Source organism: Sebastes fasciatus, chromosome 14, assembly GCF_043250625.1.
Source record: "Sebastes fasciatus isolate fSebFas1 chromosome 14, fSebFas1.pri, whole genome shotgun sequence".
Lineage (NCBI taxonomy): Eukaryota > Metazoa > Chordata > Actinopteri > Perciformes > Sebastidae > Sebastes > Sebastes fasciatus.
In genome coordinates this window covers 29,842,734-29,866,079 of record NC_133808.1, presented here as the reverse complement: position 1 = coordinate 29,866,079, position 23,346 = coordinate 29,842,734, and the positions used below count along the sequence as shown (strand labels likewise).

Sequence of the window (23,346 nt, the reverse complement as noted above, 5' to 3'; positions counted from 1 at the left end):
TTTATTTCAGAATTTTTTTTCAGACTTATTTTTCAGACTTTTCCCTGACATTTTTTCAGACATTTAATTTTTCAGACTTTTTTTTCAAACTTATTTCTTCAGAATTTTTTTCCGGACATTTTTCAGACATTTCATTTTTCAGAATTTTTTTTCAGTCTTATTTTTCAGAATTTTTTTTTTCAGAATTTTTCCGGACATTTTTCAGGCATTTCATTTTTCAGAATTTTTTTTCAGACTTTTTTTTCAGAATTTTTTTTCAGAATTTTTTTCCGGACATTTTTCAGACATTTCATTTTTCAGAATTTTTTTTCAGAATTTTTTTTCAGTCTTATTTTTCAGAATTTTTTTTCAGACTTATTTTTCAGAATCTTTTTTCAGACTTTTTTTTCAGAATTTTTTTCCGGACATTTTTCAGACATTTCATTTTTCAGAATTTTTTTTCAGTCTTATTTTTCAGAATTTTTTTTTCAGCCTTATTTTTAAAAAAAAAAATTCCGGACATTTTTCAGACATTTAATTTTTCAGACTTTTTTTTTTCAAACTTTTTCCGGACATTTTTCAGACATTTAATTTTCAGACTTTTTTTTCTTCAAACTTTTCATTTTTCAGAATTTTTTTTTTCAGAATTTTTTTCCGGAAATTTTTCAGACATTTAATTTTTCAGACTTTTTTTTCAGACTTTTCTTTTTCAGACTTTTCCCGAATATTTTTCAGACATTTTTCAGACATTTTTTTCAGACTTTTTTTTTTCAAACTTTTTCCGGACATTTTTCAGACATTTCATTTTTCAGAATTGTTTTTTTCAGCCTTATTTTTTCAGAATTTTCTTTTTCAGACTTTTCTTTTTCAGACTTTTCCCAAACATTTTTCAGACATTTTTCAGACTTTTTTTCTCAGACTTTTTCCGGACATTTTATTTTTCAGTCTTATTTTTCAGAATCTTTGTTTTTCAGAATTTTTTTCTGGAAATTTTTCAGACATTTCATTTTTCAGACTTTTTTCAGACATTTGTTTTTTCCAGAATTCTTTTTTCAGACTTTTTCCAGACATTTTTCAGACATTTTATTTTTCAAACTTTTTTTTCAGACTTTTACAGTATTTTTTCTGACTTTTATTTCGGACAATTTTCTGACTTTTTTTTATCTGACATTTTTCCAGACTTTTTCCGGAAATTTTTCCGACATTTTATTTTTCCGACTTTTTCCAGACAGGTATGAATAAAAACTGTGGAAGAATAAGTGTGTTTATTTTGATTGTACAGGCTTAAATGTTTCAGTGAAAATGGATAAAGCACTACTTAGATTAAAGGGACAGTGTGTAGGATTTGATGGCATCTAGTGGTATGGTTGCAGATTGCTACCAACTGAGTACCCCTCCGCTCACTCCTCCCTTTCCAAGACTGCGTTAAGGTGAGCCGCCGAGTGCAAAACCGTGGTAACGCCGTTCACCTCGCTCAGAAATTATCCTTACCATAATAACACAACTTTAAGAGCAACATAAGTCAGACAGCGGTTGGCGGTACCCTTATGTAGGACTCATTCTAAGCTAACAAAAACACAACGATTCTTAGTTTCAGGTGATTAAATACTAATGTAAACATAGTTATGAATATTATATTCCATTTCTGCTAATAGATCCCCCAAAATGTTACACACTATTCCTTTAATCTGCATGAACAGCAGCAACGTGTCAATTCTTGGATCTTGGACCTTGGACCACAAATCAAAAAGATTAGTCCCCATGTACCCTCAAGTATTTGTATAAGTCCATTTTACTTTTCATCAGCAGTAAAAAACACATGTATTTGCACTCACACTCAAGAAAAGTCATATTCAGAATACAGAAAATACACAAAGGCATTAATTGGCTCATCGTAAGTTCCCCGTCGCTGCGCTCCTCTGGAGAGGAACAGCTTTGTATTCAAAGAGGAGGCTGACTGCTGCACCTTTCCTCACCAGAAGGCACGGCCCAGTTGGGTTGCTAATGAAACTGAAGTAAAAAAAACACAATTCTGTGCACATTTGATGGACTTTCTCCTCATTAAAAACGTTAATTAGCACTCCAGACTGATATGTAAAGTCTTCACGTGCACGGAGCAAAAGCCAAATGTTGTGGTTTACATTTATGATTCATATTATTTAGGCACAGTGTCTTGATTCAGGTCATACTACTAGCAGAAGTATTCACAAACAGAGAGCAGCGACAATAATTTGTAAACAGTGTGTGGCACCATAATATAGGCATCAACTTAGTATAATCATTACGTTGTATTTACTAAGTTATTCATTTTCTAATCAAATGTACCATGAAATTATATCATATTAGGTGCAGTAAATAGTAAAAAAAGTAAGTACCTGATGTTAATGTTTCTATATAACAATCATTACCAAATAATCTAGATCAGAAAATGGATCACCAGAATTAGTTTCTTCCTCACTTGCCTCTCGGGGCTTCCGTACATGCTGCTGTGATTGGAGCATTTCATCTTCCTTCTCATCTATCTTTTCATAGGAGGCAGAGTTTACACACAAAAGGCACTTTATATTCAGAGCCTTTAGCTCACACTTTGTCTCTAATGGTGTGCTGGCTGCTGTTTCACAGCTACACCGCCGTCTGGCAGAGGTGATCGCTCTCAGGACACGGAGACTTTTGATGTCCTGCCTCAGTCGCCGTGTCTTCGGAGCTTCACTTTCCTCGTCTGACCTTTTTAAGATTCACACCAACAATCTTAAAGTGTGCTCCCCCCGCTGCTCTAACCTTTCGGTTGCCGCCATCCTCTATTAACTTGCATCATCTGGACAGGTCTCTCGTATACTCCGCGTCACCTCAGAGCTCCACGGTCCGCAGGTGGCCGCGGGGCGAAACCGCAGCCAACACGCTCTGAGGCAAACACTCGGACTGCTCAGCGGTGTTGCCGCAACAAGACCAGTGGGGCTTTCCGGGGTGTCCTTTATGACCGTGACCGCAGCCTTTAAATCCTCCTGCAGTCAGACAGACAGGGAGGAAGACAGACAGATATGAGATCAAGAACAACTCCGGGGTAGGACAGTGTTGAGATAAAACTTGAATCATTTAAAGTGTAGAGTATCTTGTTTATACGCAGTCAGAAAGTAGCAGTGGTGGAATGTAACTAAGTACATCTACTCAAGTACTGTTAAGTACAATTTTGAGGTACTTGTACTTTACTTTAGGGGCCTATAGAGGTCAGAGTAGGGCTTTTCTTTGGAACAGGATAACAAATTTATAGTGAAATTTGCACTAATTTATTTTTTGTTGTGGGAGTTAATTTGTTTTTTTCTTGAATTGTGGTGACGTGTTTTGGGATTTCAGCATTGTTTTTTTTCTAGTTTTTGTTTTGAATATATAATACTTTGTTGTGTTTTCTTTGTCTTCTAACATATTGGGACCATGTTGGAAATAAGTGTTTTCACTTAAACATGTTAACATTTTTTTGTTTTCTTTGTCTGATAATGCATAAATAAAATCAATCAATCACTCAATCAATCAGTCAGTATTTCAATTTAATGCAACTAGTAAGCATTACTTACTAGTTTCTTTGCAGATTTTGAATATTAATATAAAATATGAATCAACTAATACATTATGATTTATAACTATGGATTAATTGACGTATACAAAGCAGTTGAAATCCACTCCACTTCTACCAGCTGCAAGATTATATATATATATATATATATATATATATATATATATATATATATATATATATATATATATATATATATATATAATAGAAATATGAAAGAAAGTGACTTATATTGAGGACATTTATTTAAATGAAAATCTTCCATTACTTTAAGTAAAAGATTTGAATACACAGGTGCCAGTTAAAAAAAGACCGGTCTTAAAGTATTACACAAGGAAACACACAAATAAAGTATAATAATCTTGATATGCTCAACTTTCCACCTCATATGTTTTAATCACTCACTATATATTAACGAAGCTGTACATGACTTCATAGCAGTGAACAGGGTGACTTCTACAGTCGAATGATTACAGCTTCAAATATTCTTATAATGTTGTGTATCATCATCAATCTGTGAAGAACTGTAATTTATGTTGCCATTTCTAATTCATCCTTCCTTTTCTGCTCATCCCTCTCTTTGTGGACATGCTGGGTTTAGATGGAGAGAGAAATGATGTTTGTGATAACGACAGTAGGAGTTTCTTAGTGAGAAAATTGCGCCTCCTTTCTCAAAATGTCTTGTGGCTGCATGATTCATAAAAAATAGATAAAAATTGTTCCTCCATCTGTTCTCTCTCCGTGTCCTACTTAAAAACAAAGTGTACCGTTTTTGTTTTTGTTTGTTTGTTGTGAGAAACTGAATGAAAACTGCACTTCTGACCAGACATGTTTGAAGATATCTTCTGTTTACCTGGCATGGTTCCTGTGCAGCCACAGCGAGCCTCTTTGGCTCCTCCACTGGAGCAGAAAGAGCAGCAGTGAAACGTCCCACCGTGACGCCTCAACTTCCTCTTCACGTTCAGAGGAAACGGAGAACCCTGCAGGGCGAGACGGGAGAGACACATTGAATAAAAACAGAAAAGTGAACGCAGTCTGACAACTGAAACTGTTTTATATTTATCAAACATCCCAGTAGGTAAACGTAACATCAGAGTTATCACAGGCTCCCTGTTTCATTTCGTCCGTGTTGATTTAATGTGTCAGGATGATGTTAACAGCCCCGAGGCGGAACGCTGTGAGCTGCTGGCAACACCACGGCTCAGTCCAACTTCATATTCAGCTATTCTAACATGCTGTCCTCAGCTGCAACACATAATTAATTACTATTTATATATACCGTATAACTATAAATAATAATGAGATGTGTTGGTACCTTGACATGTTGAGCTTTGACACAAACCCACACGGAGTAGGCTCCCGGCTCTTCGGGTGTGTATGAAACTCTGTAGGATCCGTCGCTGTTGTCGGCCACCGTCGTCTCCACCGTGCTGAAGGAAAAGAAAAGAAATCATCAGAAACTGATCCCAAATGAAAAGTTTTAAAATCAGTACAATGTTATAAGTACCCAGGTATCTGGTTAGATGAACAATTATCTTTTAAAACTCATGTTGAAGAACTGACTACATTTCTCACTTTTAGCAGTAGGTTGCAGATTGTACAGGCAACATTTCTATCAGTGCTTTACTCTGCAGATGTAATTCACACGCATGCTGCTGCCTAAGCCCTCAACCCTTGATGCGGTGTATCACAGCTCTCTTAGATTTATTATTATTATTTTATGATGGAACATACATGCTGCCCTCATGTGGTTGCGAGAGTTAATACACTAAATTGCATTTGTGCATGCAAGCTGGTTGATTTTGGAGAGGTTTTTAAGGGTGCAGCTCTTCCAACCAAAGGGACAGAAATAGCAGCGTACACAGGTGGGGAGAGCTCTGTTGACCTGCTCCGAGCAGCTGGGTGGCAGACGGTGAAAAACTTGATCAACCGCGACGACACCAAACCTGCAGCGTGCCGCTGGACTGTCAATGACTCTCCAACTGACTGAGAGAATAATAAAACCTCACTGTGCCCCCCGTGGGAATGTCACTTCACCAGCGTGGATATAGAGCCATCAGCGCCTTGCTCCAGGACACTTCTTGTCTGGTAGATTAAAGTCAAAATGCTGACACAGCAGACCGGCCTCGCTGACACTCACCAGTTCTTCTTCTCCTGGTGAACGATGCTGACCAGGACGTGATCTCCACCTCGCTCCACCTGCTCCCCGGACGAGTCTCGACACACCAGGGTGAAGTGGCCCTGCTCACCCGCCGTGCCCCTCTGTAGACCTGTGACCAGGGGGGTTAAAGGTCAGAGGTTAGAGGCCACAACGATGCGCTGACAAACACATATACAGTATTTTTTTTTTTTTAAGATTCTTTTTTGGGGCTTTTTGCTTTTAACCCTCTGAGACCCACAATAGACCAGTTTTTTTTGTCTTTTTTAGGGGGGTATAGAGGGTGTTTAGGGGGAGATAGCAGGTCATCAGTAGATGTCACATAGAAGTGGTGTACATCATCTGAAAGCTGGAAACCTGAAGATTAATTTGAGATGCAGCTCAGCACTGTGTGTCAAGCTGTTCTAGTCATGAATCAGAAATAAACATGAATTATTTAATTAATTAAAATAAATTGAAAAAGTGCATAAATAAGAAATAAAAAATAATTACTTAATTAAAATAAATTGTAAAAGTGTATAAATAAGAAATAAAAAATAATTACTTTATTAAAATAAATTGTAAAAGTGTATAAATAAGAAATAAAAAATAATTACTTTATTAAAATAAATTGTAAAAGTGTATAAATAAGAAATAAAAAATAATTAATTAATTAAAATAAATGTGAAAGTGTTTAAGGGTTTAGAACATTATGATAGAAGTAAATGATGGCCATCCTCATGCTCTACTATGCCTTATAAGTTGTTGCAGCAACTTTTGGGTTGATACCATTTGTTACACAGATTTGGTGCTAAATTCAACCATTTTTTACCACTCCAGAAGTGATAAAAATGATCAATAATCCCTCTAAAATACCACATTAAGACACCAAGACCTTGAGGAACACCATAGAAAAAGCCATGCTGTGATTTGGTATCAAAAACTTTTGACATTTAGAGATTTCTGCAAGAATTGCATATTTTTGTCGATTGGATGGCGAGCACTTCTGTTGTGTAAACTGCTCAGAAAACCCCGTTATTGTCAATCTAGCTAGGAAAGGCATCCATCCTCTGAATGCTCTAGGTCTGTAGTTTGTGGCTGTAAAGTTTCATGAGGCTGTGATTATCCTAGAGGTCATTCTATACAGTGAGGATTACAGAGTTTTTCTTTAACCTTCACTCTAGCTCTAAAACTGAGCCTACTACAGCCTCTGAAACTCGCCGGAGTTAAAGATCAAGACACTTCTAAAGGCAGAAAAATCTCTTTTTACACACCTATACATACATACATACACTTAGCAAACACTCAAACAAGAAGCAGTCAGACAAACTTAGAAGGGCAGAAGGACTCGTCTCTCCAAGTTTGACATTAAAAGAGGCTCTTCATCATTCAGACACATCTCATAATGGAGACACTTGGACATTTGTCTTGTGCACCCTACAGACTACAGTGACACCATCTCACCCTCAGAACAACCTCCTACTGAGCGCTGACGTGAGCCTCCTTCCCCCTGAACATCTGGTGGTGGTGGTGTGACTCCGGGCTCAGCTGGGCTTCGGTGCTGCTGACCGGACTTTTTCCAGAACCTCTAACATCATTACTTTAGTGTTTCATTAACTTGTTCCGCGGCGCTCCGGGGACACGACCGCTGAAGATATTCATCAGCTGTTGTCGTGTTACAAGCCAACATCATTTGTGTTCATATCAGTGATTTATGTTGCTTTGCGTTTTCTTGTCAGACTCTATTAGCCGCTCGATAAGTAATGATCCTGCACTGTGGATTCATCTGTTATTACTCAGTGTTTTCCACCAGCTGCAGGCGGATCTGTTTAGATGCTGTTGGAGTTGCTATTGTTGCTAAACTACATCTACTAATTCTGTTCTACTCCATCTATTACAGGGGTCAGCAACCTTTACTATCAAAAGAGACATTTTAGGCAAAGAAAAAAAAAATCTGTCTGGAGCCGTAAAACATTTGATCATTGTGATGAAGGTAACACAGTTTATAGTCTAAGTATATAGTATATACGTCTAATGCAGTGAGGGCCAAAGAGACAATGTACTACAGAGTATTATGGACACATTACGAGAATAATGCAGTGTTTGTTAATGCAATAGCTGACAGGAAGTGAACTTGGACCAAAGCTGTTGCACTTGCAACAGTATGGCAATGAAAAGGTCTATTATTATCCCAAAAAGTGTCACTGTGCAGCAAAAGATACACAGGCTGGCTTTAAAGATGCAGAATATGAAAAAGACTGCAATTAGAGCTAAAATGATTTCTTTTGATAGACGGAAAATAAATTTATAGATGTCTGATAATCAATAATGTTTAACATTTATCAAGCAAAAAGACTAAAAGCTTCTCAAATGTGATCACTTTTTTAAAACAGTTTTTCAGTTTATGAATATGGGTCAGACAAACAAGACCTTTTTCACTATTTTGTAATATTTTATAGGCTAAACAATCAATAGAAAATAATAAATAATATGAATATGATAACCACTAGTTGCAGCCCTAACTATAATATTAAAACACTAAAAGGTTGTTGACATTAACGACGTCATATTTAAACACTCGGGAGAGGACCATTCGTTTAGTAATACAATAATCTTTATCTTTTTTTATTTATTTATTCATTGTTCACCCACACAGGTGACTTCTTTAATTACTTTGGCTGATCAAAGCTGCTCTCGGGGCGGTGTTGGTGTGTTCAGGGTGTGTTTACCGGACTCTCCTGTTAGCTTAAGATGGAGCAAATTACACTTTTATCATTTGAACTGCTCATATGTTTTCTACATAGCTTCAACCTGAAAACACCCGAGTGTGTGTGGAGGGGTTGTTCCTTTTTTTATACATAAAGGAGGATTTTTTTTACCACTGCCATCACTAAAACCTCCTGCTACTACTTCAATTACTACCATTTGGACTAGTAGTCTATTACTACTATCACTGCTGCTACTAATGGCTGTGAAATATCTGTCATGTGTGTGTGTGTGTCTGCTTGCTAAGCCGAGTATACGCAGCAGCAGCTGTCACCGTTACAGACGCAGCTGTTCTGGCCCACATGTAACCTGTGCTCTGGTCCAAACCCTCTTATCACACGGAGAGAGGACGGGATAATCGCCAGTAAAGCCTGGGTGCTTTCTGCTTTCTAATAGTCAACACAGAAGTCTGGCCTTTAGAAATGAAAGAGTCGCTAACGCTGCGTAAAGACGTTAACTTGGGACAAACAACTCAAAGCTGCTTTAGCCGATGTAGTGATACTGTGGATTACCATCACAATGCAATGTCATAGCAGGTATTTCCTTTTCCTCTCTCTTTTACAGCATCTGTGTTAGTGTGTAAACATCCCCTCAGTGCTCTCGCTGCCTTCAGGCCTGTTGAGTCACCTCAACATTCCTCCGGTGCCAAAGGAATTCAGTGAGTCTTTGAGCCAAAGCACCCAGGAAGGTTAACAATAGTCTTTAAGTGTTCCAGGAGGACCCCGACCTCCCCCACATCCTCCTTACCCGACCCCCTCCACCTCTCCACCAGCCTGCCTGCAACTACTCCCACAGGGTGATCTCTACAAATAGTTGTGGCTAAATTGTACTGTAGAAAATAAATATCTAACACAATAGGTGCTCTGGATCACTGATGCTCCCACAGCTTTTAAACCGAAAACATAACTGAAGTGATGATACACCTGTTAATAATAAAGTGGATACTGTAATGACGAGGAAAAGGGGGCAGATTTTATGGATAATACCGGTGATATTCTATATTTTTCTTGCTGTCAACAAATCTACCCAGTCTGCACATTGGTTCCTATTGAAGATGTAAATCTCTAAAACAGTTTTAAACAAACGTTACTCAAACAGGAGTAAATAAAGTATTTGTTGGAACAATTTTCAGTCACGCAATACGCATTTGTCGCACATTTTGTAATTCTTTTCAATGAGAGTGAGGCGTTTTGCGCGCTGCTTTTGCGTTGCTGAGCGCCTCACGTTTTTACTGGAACGCCCTGAACACCTCGAGTTGAAAAATAATTCAAATCAGAGCGGAAAAGCACCTGACGTAATCAGCGTTTTTTCTCATTGTGGTGACTTTTGCTGGATACCCGGAGCTTTATGACTTTACCATCTGTAGTTACCATGATCTGAACCGAAAACAGCAGGAGGCAAATTAGTGCGGTACTTGAGATTTCAGGTAAGTTGTTTTCATTGATTTAAACTGTACTAATAACTACTTGGGTCGCATTTGTAAAAAGGTAACGTTAGTAGCACTCGTTTAGTGGTTGCTTAGCAACATATAAAATAAAAAGATGCAGCAAACTGCAAAAAACTTTGTCTGATCAGGCAACAAAAAAAGCAGTTTTATATTGTATGAGGGATTTACTTAAGATAAACTATAGTGGCCATGTTCATGGTAATAAAAAAAACATATCAGTTAGTGCAACAGTGTGGCTCATTGATGTGTTTGTAATTATTTTTGTACAGTGGAGCTCTATAGCACAGAACAATAATAAATAACAGGCTACACAGACAAAACGTGTTTGTACAGTAAGATCAAGTCATTGTTGGTTGTGGTCTTTTCATTAAATAACAGAAAATTGGAAGGGATTAGAAAAAGTGCAACACTCATGAACACCTGATCCTGAAAATACTTCATTTTGCAATTTATTCTGGAGTATTAACTTTTGTATTAACCTAATGAAGATAAAATAGATTTGTAAGCACTTACTGAAAATCTCTGGAACACATGATTTACATTTTAATAAAACACTTTTATCCTAAGTGGTTTACAAAAAAGAGAAGAAACAGCTCAGAACTAGAGACCAAGTTGTGATGGGATAACACCAGCCGCGACGCCAAATCGGTCCAGGGGCGTAAAACGAGGGTGCCCCTTCCGCACTTCCTACCCCTCTACTTCCGTCCCCCTTACTAAGACCACACCCATCTTCGAGCTCGGACTTCATTTTGATCTGAACTACACACCTGTAATGTTTCGTGACTGCATCTTGCACAGTTGCGACACTTTTCGCGGTGACAATACGAAATATAAACACCTGCCAACATCTTCCTGACATCACTCTTAAATCTGAGTATATTTGCATCAGGTCTGGTTTACCTTCCCCTTCGATGGTGCACTTGCTGAGGTCCACCGTCTTCGAGGTGATCACCCCGACCAGCGGGTAGCCCTCCACCTCCCCCGCCGGCTCCCCGGCCACGAAGCCGATGCCGCTGCCGTCGTCGGGGGCGACGGTTGCCGGGTCGGGGTCGTAGCTGCTCTCTGCCAGGCTGGTCAGTCTTCTCAGGGTCACTCCTTTGGCGCTGAGGATCTCGGCGTCTGAGCCGCAGCTCAGCAGCCGCTCCGCGAACTCCACGCCGCCGCCGACGTCCAACAGAGCCTGCTGCAGCTGCGCCCTCTGCAGGTGGAGCTGGTTCCTGTTGGACAAAGACGGGAGTGAAGGACAAGCAGCGTCTCCCGCACACTCGATGAGAGGTTTCTCTGCACCGTAAACCACAGAAGACTGTTCATCAGTACATGGCCTACTAGTCGGTAGCTGTGTTGGTCGTACTGTACCTGCGTTGGACCCGGAGCTCCTCCAGGCGGTGCAGCAGAGACAGGCAGTGGGCTTCCACAACGCTGGCGTAGGCTCGCGCAAACACCCTCACCTCATTGGCTGTTGCATCCACCCGGGCCTGCAAAGCATCCTGGGAAACTTCCACCTGTAACATAGCGGAAAGAAAGAATCCTGTTTGAATATAACAAACTTGATATTTATAAAAAAAAAGTAAATAATTTATGTTACAAACAGACTCTGTTGCACCTTCTGCAGCGAGTCCTTCAGACGCTCCATGCGAGGTCGCAGGCGCGCCGCGACCAGTTCTCGGATGCGGTCTCCATGGCGGTCGATGACGTCGCGGGTGGGGCGGCAGCGGTGGTCGCGGTGCAGCGTGGCGGCGCACTCCAGGCAGACGGGCAGGTCGCAGGGCTGACAGAAGAGACGGAGCTCCTGGCCGGGGTGGAGGGGGCAGAGGACGGGACGGGACAGACGACCGCGAGACTTCAGCTCCTCCAGACACTGGACGGAGTGAGACGCTGTTCGCTTCTGACGCCTGCAGACAGGAGAGACAACAGATATACAAATAGAATAGAATAGAATAGACTCTACCTGTGCGTATGACAGCAGAATAGAATAGAATAGAATAGAATAGACTCTATCTGTGCGTCTTACTGGAGAATAGAATAGAATAGACTCTACATGTGTGACTGGCAGCAGAATAAAATAGAATAGAACAGAATAGAATAGAAAAGAATAGACTCTACCTGTGCGTCTGGAAGCAGAATAGAATAGAATAGAATAGATTCTACCTGTGGCCCTTTCAGCAGAATAGATTAGAATAGACTCTTCCTGTGCACCTGGCAGCAGAATAGAATAGAATAGACTGTACCTGTGTCCCTGGCTGCAGAATAGAATAGACTCTACCTGTGCGTCTGGAAGCAGAATAGAATAGAATAGAATAGATTCTACCTGTGGCCCTTTCAGCAGAATAGACTCTTCCTGTGCACCTGGCAGCAGAATAGAATAGAATAGACTGTACCTGTGTCCCCGGCTGCAGAATAGAATAGAATCTACCTGTGCGTCTGGAAGCAGAATAGAATAGAATAGAATAGACTCTACTTGTGCCCCTGGCAGCAGAATAGAATAGAATCTACCTGTGCGTCTGGAAGCAGAATAGAATAGATTAGAATAGACTCTTCCTGTGCACCTGGCAGCAGAATAGAATAGAATAGACTGTACCTGTGCCCCTGGCTGCAGAATAGAATAGAATAGACTCTACTACCTGTGGGCCTTACAGTAGAATAGAACATAATAGAATAGAATAGAGTATAATAGAACATACTCTACCTGTGCGCCTGGCAGCAAAATAGAATAGAATAGAATAGAACAGAATAGAATAGAACAGACTCTACCTGTGCGCCTGGCAGCAGAACGCGCACAGGTTGACGCAGCAGACGTCGCAGCGGCTCTCGGCGCCTCCTTCGCCGCACAGGTCACATCCCAGCGGACCGTTCGTCTCCAGGGTCTCCAGGAACACCTCGTCCAGCGCCAGGTGGTCGGTGCTGAGCCCTCCAGGTCCAGACGGAGGGAGGTCCACCTCGGAGTCGCAGTCTGGGCAGAGCACCGTGACGCAGGTTCGCTCCTCTTCCTCCTCCTCTTCCCCCTCTGCCGCTTCGCTCGGGATGTTCTTCGGAGCGACGCGGCTTCGCACGGAGAAGGGCTCCAGCTGGCCGATGCAGTCCGAGCAGAAGGTGTGCAGACACGGGAGGATTTTAGGGTCCCGGTACAACCGTTTGCACGCGTTACAAACCGCTCTCCGGTTCACCGGGACTCCGTTTTGTTCGTGCTCAGAGTTTAACGTCGGCTGCTCCAAGTTTCCTTTCTGTTCGCACCGAGACATGGTTTGTTTTTGGTCCCACAAACTCCACTAACCACCGTGAAACTCCACTAACCCGGTCAGGAGAGGAGGAAAACTACTCCGGAACCTTCCTTCTGCATAATGCATGAAACTAAACCAGCTGTGGCAACAAACAGACTTTAATTCCACCGGTTCACTGATTAAAAGTCTCACTTTTCTCCGGTAGTAGAAGTTGTGCTTCGTTGCGTTCACTGCTGCCTGGGACATACGACACCTCTCTCACCACCAGACCAATAGGAAGCCTCAGGGGTGGTGCAAAGACCTAGGCCCAGTTCCAATCCAGCCCCTCCACCCTCCCACTCCGTGGTCTGTTTGTAGTCCCACTCACAGCTCAATTACAAGTAAATAGATATAAAAAAGTGCAAATAATAATGCTGAAAATATTTTGAAATATTTTATTCTGAATTTTTTTTTTTGCCTAAACCTAAATAAGTTTTAGTTTTGTTGCTTAAACCTAAATAAGTTGTAATTTTTTTGCCTAAACCTAAATAAGTTTTAGTTTTGTTGCTTAAACCTAAATAAGTTGTAATTTTTTTGCCTAAACCTAAAGAAGTTTTAGTTTTATTGCCTAAACCTAAAAAAGTTGTAGTTTTATTGCTTAGACCTAAAGAAGTTGAAGTTCTTTGCCTAAACTTAAAGAAGTTGTGTTTTTTTGTTGCCTAAACTTAAAGAAATAATAATCTAAAATTGTTATACCAACGCTGAGTTCAAGTATCTTTTCTCAAAATTAAAAAAAAAAAATCACACCAACACCTTGGTGGTAATTAATATTAATGTTTTGTTATTTTTAAGGCTGCATTATCTCCTTTGACATCCCAAACTTTGAAACAAATCCACCCACGTCAGAATTCAATTTCAAATTCATTGTATTTATTAATTAACAAAAACAGTAGGGTACTAATTTCATAAGGTCATTATATACGCTGAAATGTTATATATTGTTTCATTTCTTTATATTTGTCTTATTTTTCTGCGGTTTCTCCACATAGATGGCGATTCATCCGATTTTATGTTGTACAGAAAGTATAAATAATAAATGAATAAAAAACACTCAAGCTGAAAAGAATTTAAAAACATTTACTGATAAATAATCAAGATGCCTTCACTTAAAACATGACACATACATCCGAGAAAGTAAAAAGAAAATGTTGATTGAGAAAATGCACCACAAGAGTACAATTTCTGTTACACGGTAACAACACCCATTATAATCAATTAAAAAACGAAGAGCAACACATGCACACACAAAAAGATAATTAGATGAGATAATAGATGCAGAGGATGCTGGTCATAATGCTCAGGTACGTTGATGCCAGCAGGGATGATGCAGCGCTGTAGACGAAGTATGTTTTTACTGAAACACCAGGGTCTGCAAAATATGTAAGGAGATTAAATGTAATACAATCAGCTTTGCTTTGTTTTTTACATTTCATTTGATCTGATTTTGAATTTTTGTCTAGGTTTTATGTTTGGATTTTGACCCTTGTGTGCACTGCAGTTTGACAAAATCTGTTTATATCAATGAATATATTTGGATTTTTTATTATGTAGAAATGTCTGAATGAAAAATACAACAGAATAGACTCTACCTGTGCCCCCGGCAGCAGAATAGAATAGAAAAGAATAGACTCTACATCTGCACCTGGCAGCAGAATACAATAGACTCTACCTGTGTGTCTGGCAGCAGAATAGTATAGATTAGAATAGAATAGAATAGAATAGAATAGAATAGAATAGAATAGACTCTACACGTGTGTCTGGCAGCAAAATAGAATAGAATAAACTCTACCTGTGCCCCTGGCAACAGAATAGAGTAGAATAGATTCTACATGTGCCCCTGGGAGCAGAATAGAATAGAATAAACTCTACTTGTGCCCCTGGCAACAGAATAGAGTAGAATAGACTCTACATGTGCCCCTGGGAGCAGAATAGAATATAATAGACTCTACCTGTGCACCTGGCAGCAGAATATAAGAGATTAGATTAGATTTAGATTTAAGTGCCTCTATAGATATACAGTTATCCTTGTAAAAACATGATGATACTAGATTACCTGTTGCTGTTATGGATGCTGCAGAGACGGCGGTCACCAGGTCATTTTGAATCATGCAGGTGTAGGTGCCGCTGATGTTTAATGACGGCAGCGTGCTGACTACGCTGAATATCCCCGCAGAATTTTGAGCGAAGCTCGTGCTTCCGCTCAGGACTTTCCCCTCAAAGTCCGTCCAGGTCACGTTTGGTTTAGGGAACCACCTGCTCGCCTCGGCAGTCAGGACGCCATTGGAGAATTTAAATGTAGGGGCTGAAAAGGCTGAGACAATAAAAGCATGAATGGAGAAATGGAGCGATTTATGAAAGGAAAGAGTAATGTTGGAGACAATCCTGCACCAGTAAAAGCTCCAAAGCGTGTGTGGTGAGGAAATATGACCTTGAATACTTTGGATTCATCATGGCAGGCAGTTATTTGGGAAGGTGGTCCCCGAGTCACAATTCTTACATTACCTGAAGTGAACAATTGTTAACAAATATTGTGTCCTTATATCGGCTTACAACTACATTATAGTGTGTTAGAAATAATTTATCTTATGTTTATATACTGCTTATAGTAATAAGTAATAGTGATGGTTAAAGTAAAGGGTTTCAATGTTCTCAGAGAGATTCATTCTCAAAGCAAACAGTGAAACTGGAAAGACGAGTCATCGTACCTGCTACTCTGAGGTGAACTTTGATCCACCCTCCGCCACCAGAGGAGCTGAAGCTGCAGGTGTACATGCCCTCGTCACTGCGTCTCGTGTCCCTCAGCAGCAGGGAGGCGTTCCCCGTGACCAAAGCATCGGGGAAGAGCTGAGCCCTCCCTTTAAACTGTGAGTTCTGGTCGTCAAGAGCCGGACCTCTGTTCTTGTACCGGTAAACTTCTTCCGTCAGGCCCCTCATCCAGGTGACTGACACTTTGCTGAGTTTGGTCTGTCCACTCTCTTTGTTCAGGATGCAGCTGAGGAGCACATCCTCGCCGAGGTTGGCGGTGGGCGACGTGTTGCTGCTCATCAGCTCGGACAAGGTGCCTGTGGGGACCAGGACACAAACTCATAATGGAGATCCTGATTATTAGCTTTAACACAAGTGATATTTTAGTCCCATTTTTGGCGCAAATCTAAGATAACTAAAGGATTTCTTTAAGGATAGGTTCACATCTTTTCAAATCTGTTGTGAAAACAATACTCACTCACATAGCTATAAAGCTATTAGTCTAATTGTTCCTCTTGTCCATACTGGCTGCGAACTGATCCCTTCCCAACGTGATTCTGATGTAAGAGATGGGTTGTTCAGCCAAAGGACGGGGAGGACAAAATTCCAGAGGTGTGGACTCGAGTTGCAATTTTGATGACTTTAGACTCGATTTGACAAACTCAAAAAAAGAGAGAGGGGTCTGACAAAGCGCCAGCATGTGACGAGTTGGGATGAGAAGGTGTGGTATCAACTGTAACCGCCGTATGAGAGCACTGCAGAGCGGTAGCCATGAGCTAACCATGCGGGGCACGCTCACATGCGCAAACATGCACTAAAAGCACACACAGGCGGCCCGGCGATATAAACAAAGCACAGAGAAGCTCTGAACTCATGCAGGGAGACATTACTCTTCAATATCTTTACATAGACAATAGTTGTTTGCTGCTATATTAATGCTCTGGATATCGAATAGTGAAACTTGTTTTAGCAAGTTTTTTTTTACATTTTCACTATTTTCTCATTAACTATTACACCCACTACTTAAAGGCAGAATGAGTAGGATTTTCCTAAAACAAAATGTATAGACACATACAAAAATAGGCGGCGGTGTCTGTATCTGCAGAGACCCTACAGCCCTCTGCCTGGATTTTATTATTTTGCTGTGTTTGGGACGCTTCTGGGCGTCAACCTCTATAAAAACGTGGCAACCAGGTGCCAGATCGTAAGCACGGATCCAAGCGGACAAAGCTCTCAAACCGAGAGTGAATCTGGGTTTGGCTTTCACTCGCTGGCGAGCACCCTAACCCTCATTGTGTTGCGGAGGAGGGGCCAACTTTGAATGTTGTGTTTACAACCGCAATCGACAAATCCCACTCATTGTGCCTTTAAGTAGAAAAAATCTGTCTCCCATGATTGTCATGATTGAATGTATTCTGATGCAGATCTGGGGCCAGATGCAAATCAAAGTATAGATATTTTTAAAGGACTGTGCAGCCAGTAGCTCTGAATGTTTTCTATTTGTTATGTTAATGTAGGAAAAGGTGCATATTGCCGTTGAACTTGCTCTCCGAGCGACACGCACACATGCTGAAATACTTTGCATCTACACTGACAGATTAAAATACACACCAACACTGCGTCTTCATTCCCCTTTCGATTCTATGTTGGTATGATTGATAACCTGATAATTAACAACATGTTTAATTCAGGTGGGCTAACCTAACCCTCCTACAGTAACTCTACCTGAACCCTGAACCATGAACCCTGAACCTAACTCTACCATCTGTGGTCAAAACATTGTCAATCATATCTACATTGAGTAAACAGGAACAAGCAGTATGTGGGTATTTTTCATCTTCCTTGTGCCAAAGTTCCTGAATAGATATCTCTACAAAAATAATTTATCTAAGATGGAAATACATATAGAACATCACACATGAAACTGAAACACATACACAGGGTTGCAAACACATGATGGTGTGTTGTCAACCAAGTGAATTAACGGATTTTTAGTTTAGACAAACACAGCAAAGTGCTGAACACACCCATGTTTCCCCCTCAGGCCTGACAGACGGTTATCTGCCATCATAATGCAAATACGATCTCACAACCTCGACCCATTATGTATGGTCGTCTTACCTGAGAAGGACAAGGATAAGATGAGGATGATGAGGGCCGCGAATATGACGATGAGGGTAATCATGCTACACAGAAAGAGACATACAAACACAGGAGAGTTAGGAAACAGACACACTGCCAGCTTGTGCTAAAAACAACAACGCATACAAGTAAAAGTATCAATACAACATTAAAGATACTCTTTAAGAAGTAGAAGTTTTGCATTTAACAACTAAGTAAAAGTACAGAAGTATTATCAGTAGGGCTTTTAATCTATTAAAATATTTAATCGCGATGAATCACATGATTGTCCATAGTTAATCGCAAATTAATCTCACATTTTGTATCTGTTCAAAATGCACCTTAAAGGTAGATTTGTCAAGTATTTAATACTCTTATTAACATGGGAGTGGACAAATATGCTGTTTTATGCAAATGTATGTATATATTTATTATTGGAAATCAATTAACAACACAAAACACTGACAGATATTGTCAGAAACCCTCACAGGTACTGCATTTAGCATAAAACAATATGCTCCAATCATAACATGGCAAACTGCAGCCCAACAGGCAACAACAGCTGTCAGTGTGCTGACTTGACTATGACTTGCCCCAAACTGCATGTGATTATCATAAAGTGGGCATGTCGGTAAAGGAGAGACTCGTGGGTACCCATAGAACCCATTTACATTCACTGATCTGAAGGTCAGAGGTCAAGGGAGCCCTTTGAAAATAGCCATGACAGTTTTTCCTCGACAAAATTTAGCGAATGTTTGGAGCATTATTTAACCTCCTTCACGAAAAGCTAGTATGACATGGTATGGTTATTATTGTGTAACTTTGACAGCCCTTGGCATCAAACGCTCTGCATAAAAATCCCCTAATATATTATTATATATTACATTATTTTTAGATTGTCATACAAAGTTTGGTAGTTTAGTCCTGTGATTCCCAACCTAGGGGACGGGCCACCTGCAAAAGGTCACAAAATGAATCTGTTGGGTTGTGAAATGATTAATGAGAGAGGACGAATATATATGATCTGCTAAAGAAATTTGTAATCTTTGCCTTTTTTTGTGAAATATTGGATTATTTTACCTCGTTGGGCCTTTAACTGTTGTTTAAATGAAACTGTCTTATAAGTCTAAAACAGCTCATAGACATCTGAAATGTGACAAAGGGCCCTACTATGCTTTTTCACAATGGGTCACATCACTGGTTTAATATTTAACAATGCATTGCATTTTATTATCTGAAATCTGAAACCAGTAGCTGTCAAAAAAGTGGATAAAAAGTACAATATATCCTTCTGAAATGAAGTGTAGAGTTAGAATACGACAGAAATACTGAAGAAAAAGTACAGGTAACAACAAAATTGCACTTAGCACTTGAGTAAATGTACTTAGTTACTTTCTTAAATGTTCGAGAACACAATCAAACCTCACGGCCACACCTGTAGAAGATGATCTGTCTGAGGGTCGCCATGTCTGCCGACCAAACCTTTCGAGAAGTAACGGAAGATTCGATCCTGTTGCTCGAGTCTAAGGTCCAGTCATGCCATTCCTCCTAAACATCCACCATTCCTCCAGAATTAATCCACACTGACTTCCTCTACTTGCTGCTGTTTCGCCTCCCTCACAGGACACACAACACCAAGAGTAAATATTACCTTTAAGGCGTGTGCTCCATACTTGTTGACATGTCGTCACAGTAGCTTATTTATCTTATCAAAATAAAGGTGCAAGCTGCTAATTAACAAGAGAGATTTCAGCAGCTTGTTTCCCAGAGTGACATTTGGCATATTACCTAATGGCAAAAGAATGATAAGTACCCCCTTGGTTTCCTCCAACTATTTACTCAAGGTGGAGTACATTTCAATAGGTGTTTCTCAAAGTCAAGGAAGGATCCTATTTTCACATCTAACTCTGTGAATTGATGGTTTATTTTGACCAAACCAGAGTTGGTGATTGTTGGAACAGTGGAAAGACTAACCAAGATGGTTTTATTTGATTTCTATCGAGTTTGAAGTGTGTTTTAACAATCAGCAAGGTAAAATTACTGTGTTTTTGTTGTCCAAATCCATGTTGATCTTGTTAATTTTTTGAGTCTGTTTATACTGTTTTGAGGAATACATCAGACCGGCAATACGTCATCCAGAATAGGTTCGCTTGACCATTGTAAACCAACCCCACGTCCCTCATAGACGGTAACAGCGTAAAGAGAAGAAGTTGAAACATATCTCCAAACTTCTACTTTAAACAAACCGATAATAGTAATAACGCTGTGCTGAAGAGTTGTTGTGTAGTTGGTTGCACCAACAATAAATCCCAAAACGCTGATCTCTGATTAAAGAAACTCGCTGTCACAGGAGAGAAAATGCTGAAAAGCTGTGGTGTAGCGGGTTAACCGAGGCTTTCACACTGAGATCTGAGGCTCATACGATACGTTAATATTCACTGTCAGTGGGCTAAATGATGCTGGTGACAGTGACTAGCATGGCTAGATAACGTTAGCTTGCAGTAATACAGTCATACATTAACGTTATAGCAGCATCAGACTGTCGTCTCCAATTAAATCTCAGCCTATAGATCAAACAGTTGGTTATTAACTGGCTGGTTATTTACAGACAACACTTAGCCTGACGTGACTCAATCAGATATGTAGAGAAGTCTGGATAAGCAATATCCGTCCACTGTGTTGGACGGGAAAGACTGAAGGGACATGGTGGCGATCAACCTTCTTTTATTAAGGTATCACGAACGCTCAGGTTCAGGCACAATCACAAAATAATTATTAAACATGTGTATAAAAAATGTTTTCACAACAAGAGATGAATGCATATGAAATGTGAAAATTATAATCACAAAATGCATTGAAGTCTATTTGATCTTCGGTTTTCTACCCCCTAAAAGGGGGCGCGGCTTTGACTTTTTGAAAAGTTCCCGTATGTGCCGGTCTGATGTACGCAAAATCAGAGAGAAATGAAACAGACTTCATCATCATGAGAGGGCATTGTAAACCAGGGACAGAACCCCCCCCCAATAATCACAGACAGATTTCTGCCAACCATCAAGTCTGCATGTAACAGATGTTGTGATATAAACAAAAGTACATGATACAATACGACCGTGTGAAATAAGAAGTGGCATTTATTTCAGTTTCCTTATTCTGATCACAGACGGAGAGCTAATTTCCCGTTGTAATGGAAAATTACATTGTATGTACTGATGTCTCTTTATGCAACAGTGGAAAGTTACTGTCTGGGTGCTCTTCGTCTCATGTAGTGGGAAAGTACTGAGTGTTGACTTTTACTGGGACACTGTTTGGGTAAAACAACTCTTTATCTGTGCAAAACAACTCCTTTTCTCACAGTCCCTGTTGTAGATTTCTATATAGTCACATTGTAATAATCTCCGGGAGCGCACTCTTCTGCAGACTTTGTGTGACTCTGTATAACCAGTGCCTCTTCTTGCAAGAATAAAATACAACAAAGACATTTCATCTGTTTGGGATCTTGATTTCAACGTTCATTAGGACTCATCTCGGAATACTGAAAGAATTTCCATTACACCGTAAAGACACTTCTGTCACAGAACTTTTAGTGTATTTTGGCTAGTTTATTATAGAATATTATATTATAGGAGCTGAGGTTGAATCGGGTATTCAACAAAGCCCTGTAATAAATCAACACAAAAATTGCTGCAACAACTTATGAGACATAATAGAGCATGGGAATGACCATCATATACTTCCATCATCATGTTCTAAACCCTGATACACTTCTACAATTTATTATAATGAATTAATTAATGTTTATTTCTTATCAATGACCAGAACGACTTGACACACAGTGCTGAGCTGCATATAAAATGACCTGTGGTGACCTCTAGGATAATCACAGCCTCATGAAACTTTCCAGCCACAAACCAGAGACCTAGAGCATTCAGAGGATGGATGGATCAAACTAGAGACCTAGAGCATTCAGAGGATGGATGGCTTTCCTAGCTAGATTGACAATAAGGGGGTTTCTGAGCAGTTTACACAACAGAAGTGCTCGCCATCCAATCGCCGAAAAATGCAATTCTTGCAGAAATCTCCAAATGTCAAAAGTTTTTTGATCCCAAATCACAGCATGGCTTTTTCTATGGTGTTCTTCAAGGTCTTGGTGTCTTAATGTGGGATTTTGGAGGGATTATTGATCATTTTTTATCAATTCTCGAGTGATAAAAAATGGTTAAATTTAGCACCATATCTGTGTTTTAATTAATTAAGTAAGTAATTCATGTTTTATTTATTTATGACTAGAAGAACATGACACACAATGCTGAGCTGCATCTCAAAGACCCCCTGTACCCCCTTAAAAAAAGACAAAAACGGGTCTATTGTGGGTCTCAGTGTGTATTTCCCAAAAGGTTGAAATGGTCCCTTACAAAAAAATTTAATTCTCTTCATTATAGATACTGTCACCCATGCTACTTTATATTTCTTGAACTATATTGACCCGTAACTACAAAATGAACTGTGAAAATTATTAGACCTTTATGCACAATACAAATGCATGTGGGAAAATCCTCCTCAGTTATTTGAGAAGTGAAAGCATACAGTGCCATCAATATGAAAGCGCTGCAGGGTGGCACATTGTGGTTAACCACTGTGTGATCAGATGTGTAGAGGAACATGTATCCAACATATCCTACAGTATTTGTTCCTTTGATGACACCATTTCACTCAGCCGGTGGAAGAGAGAGCATCACCTTTTTGAAGAAGAGTAAGAAGATAATTCAACTGGAGCGGCCCTACGACTGAATATCTCACACTGAACCCGTTGTTTTTCAGCCATCATGACTCACTTTGGTCATAATCTTCCTCAAAAAATGTTTGAACTAATAACGACTGCTGTGAGCACGCTACTGCTGTTAGTCATCTTCTACATCCTGCAGTACATATTCGACATGGATTTTGTCTGCTCGTGCACAACAGTTACAGGCATGAATATCCATCCGAATGGTGTGCTGTACTTGTTGGTGCCTCCACTGATCCTCACCTGGGTTGTCACCCTCATTGAGTCTTTCCACCAAAGGAGGATTTTCACCAGATGGCAGAGACTTTGTCAAAACAACGGCTGCTGCTTTTTGGTTAAGTTGGTGATCAGCTATGTCAGTCTGACTGCTGTATGGGTAGCCACTGTTATGTTTGATGGAGATTGGTACTTTTGCCTGATGACAAACCGCAACGCCTCTCTGACTGGGATTCCCTGCAAAGACGAGCTGAGCTACGAGGAGAACCTCATTAAAAACGCTTATAAATCTACATCACTTGTAAGTAACAACACTCAGCAATCGAA

At 40.0% G+C, this 23,346-nt stretch overlaps 2 protein-coding genes across 3 annotated transcripts; both read right to left on the bottom strand.

Annotated features, from left to right (window-relative positions):
- Positions 1-1,229: 1,229 nt before the first annotated feature.
- On the bottom strand, positions 1,230-13,525 carry trim45 (tripartite motif containing 45). The gene is made up of 8 exons (XM_074657796.1): positions 12,649-13,525; positions 11,501-11,789; positions 11,254-11,399; positions 10,798-11,114; positions 5,688-5,817; positions 4,863-4,977; positions 4,401-4,527; positions 1,230-2,981 (listed from the first exon to the last, which is right to left on the bottom strand). The coding sequence occupies exons 1-8, from the start codon at positions 13,134-13,136 to the stop codon at positions 2,827-2,829; spliced, it is 1,767 nt and encodes a 588-aa protein (XP_074513897.1). The 5' UTR covers positions 13,137-13,525; the 3' UTR covers positions 1,230-2,826.
- A 293-nt stretch (positions 13,526-13,818) lies between these two features.
- vtcn1 (V-set domain containing T cell activation inhibitor 1) lies at positions 13,819-19,689 on the bottom strand. 2 transcript variants are annotated; one of them, XM_074658472.1, is made up of 5 exons: positions 19,456-19,686; positions 18,021-18,085; positions 15,860-16,216; positions 15,208-15,465; positions 13,819-14,523 (listed from the first exon to the last, which is right to left on the bottom strand). In XM_074658472.1, the coding sequence occupies exons 1-5, from the start codon at positions 19,485-19,487 to the stop codon at positions 14,411-14,413; spliced, it is 825 nt and encodes a 274-aa protein (XP_074514573.1). In that variant the 5' UTR covers positions 19,488-19,686; the 3' UTR covers positions 13,819-14,410. The 2 variants fall into 2 exon arrangements, with proteins under 2 accessions (XP_074514573.1, XP_074514572.1); XM_074658471.1 differs by lacking the exon at positions 13,819-14,523 and having other exon boundaries at positions 14,588-15,465; positions 19,456-19,689.
- Positions 19,690-23,346: the final 3,657 nt, after the last annotated feature.

Bases quoted from the DNA above. Each gene is read 5' to 3' on its own strand.
- trim45 (XM_074657796.1), bottom strand. From the start codon at position 13,136: ATGTCTCGGTGCGAACAGAAAGGAAACTTGGAGCAGCCGACGTTAAAC. The intron at 11,790-12,648 runs GTAGAGTCTGTT...TCCTGTCTGCAG, and splicing joins TTCTGCTGCCAGGCGCACAG to GCGTCAGAAGCGAACAGCGT. The intron at 5,818-10,797 runs GTAAACCAGACC...CCCTGGTCACAG, and splicing joins GTGCACCATCGAAGGGGAAG to GTCTACAGAGGGGCACGGCG.
- vtcn1 (XM_074658471.1), bottom strand. From the start codon at position 19,487: ATGGCGACCCTCAGACAGATCATCTTCTACAG. The intron at 16,217-18,020 runs GTAAGACGACCA...TGGTCCCCACAG, and splicing joins CTTATCCTTGTCCTTCTCAG to GCACCTTGTCCGAGCTGATG. The intron at 15,466-15,859 runs GTACGATGACTC...TTATTGTCTCAG, and splicing joins AGTTCACCTCAGAGTAGCAG to CCTTTTCAGCCCCTACATTT.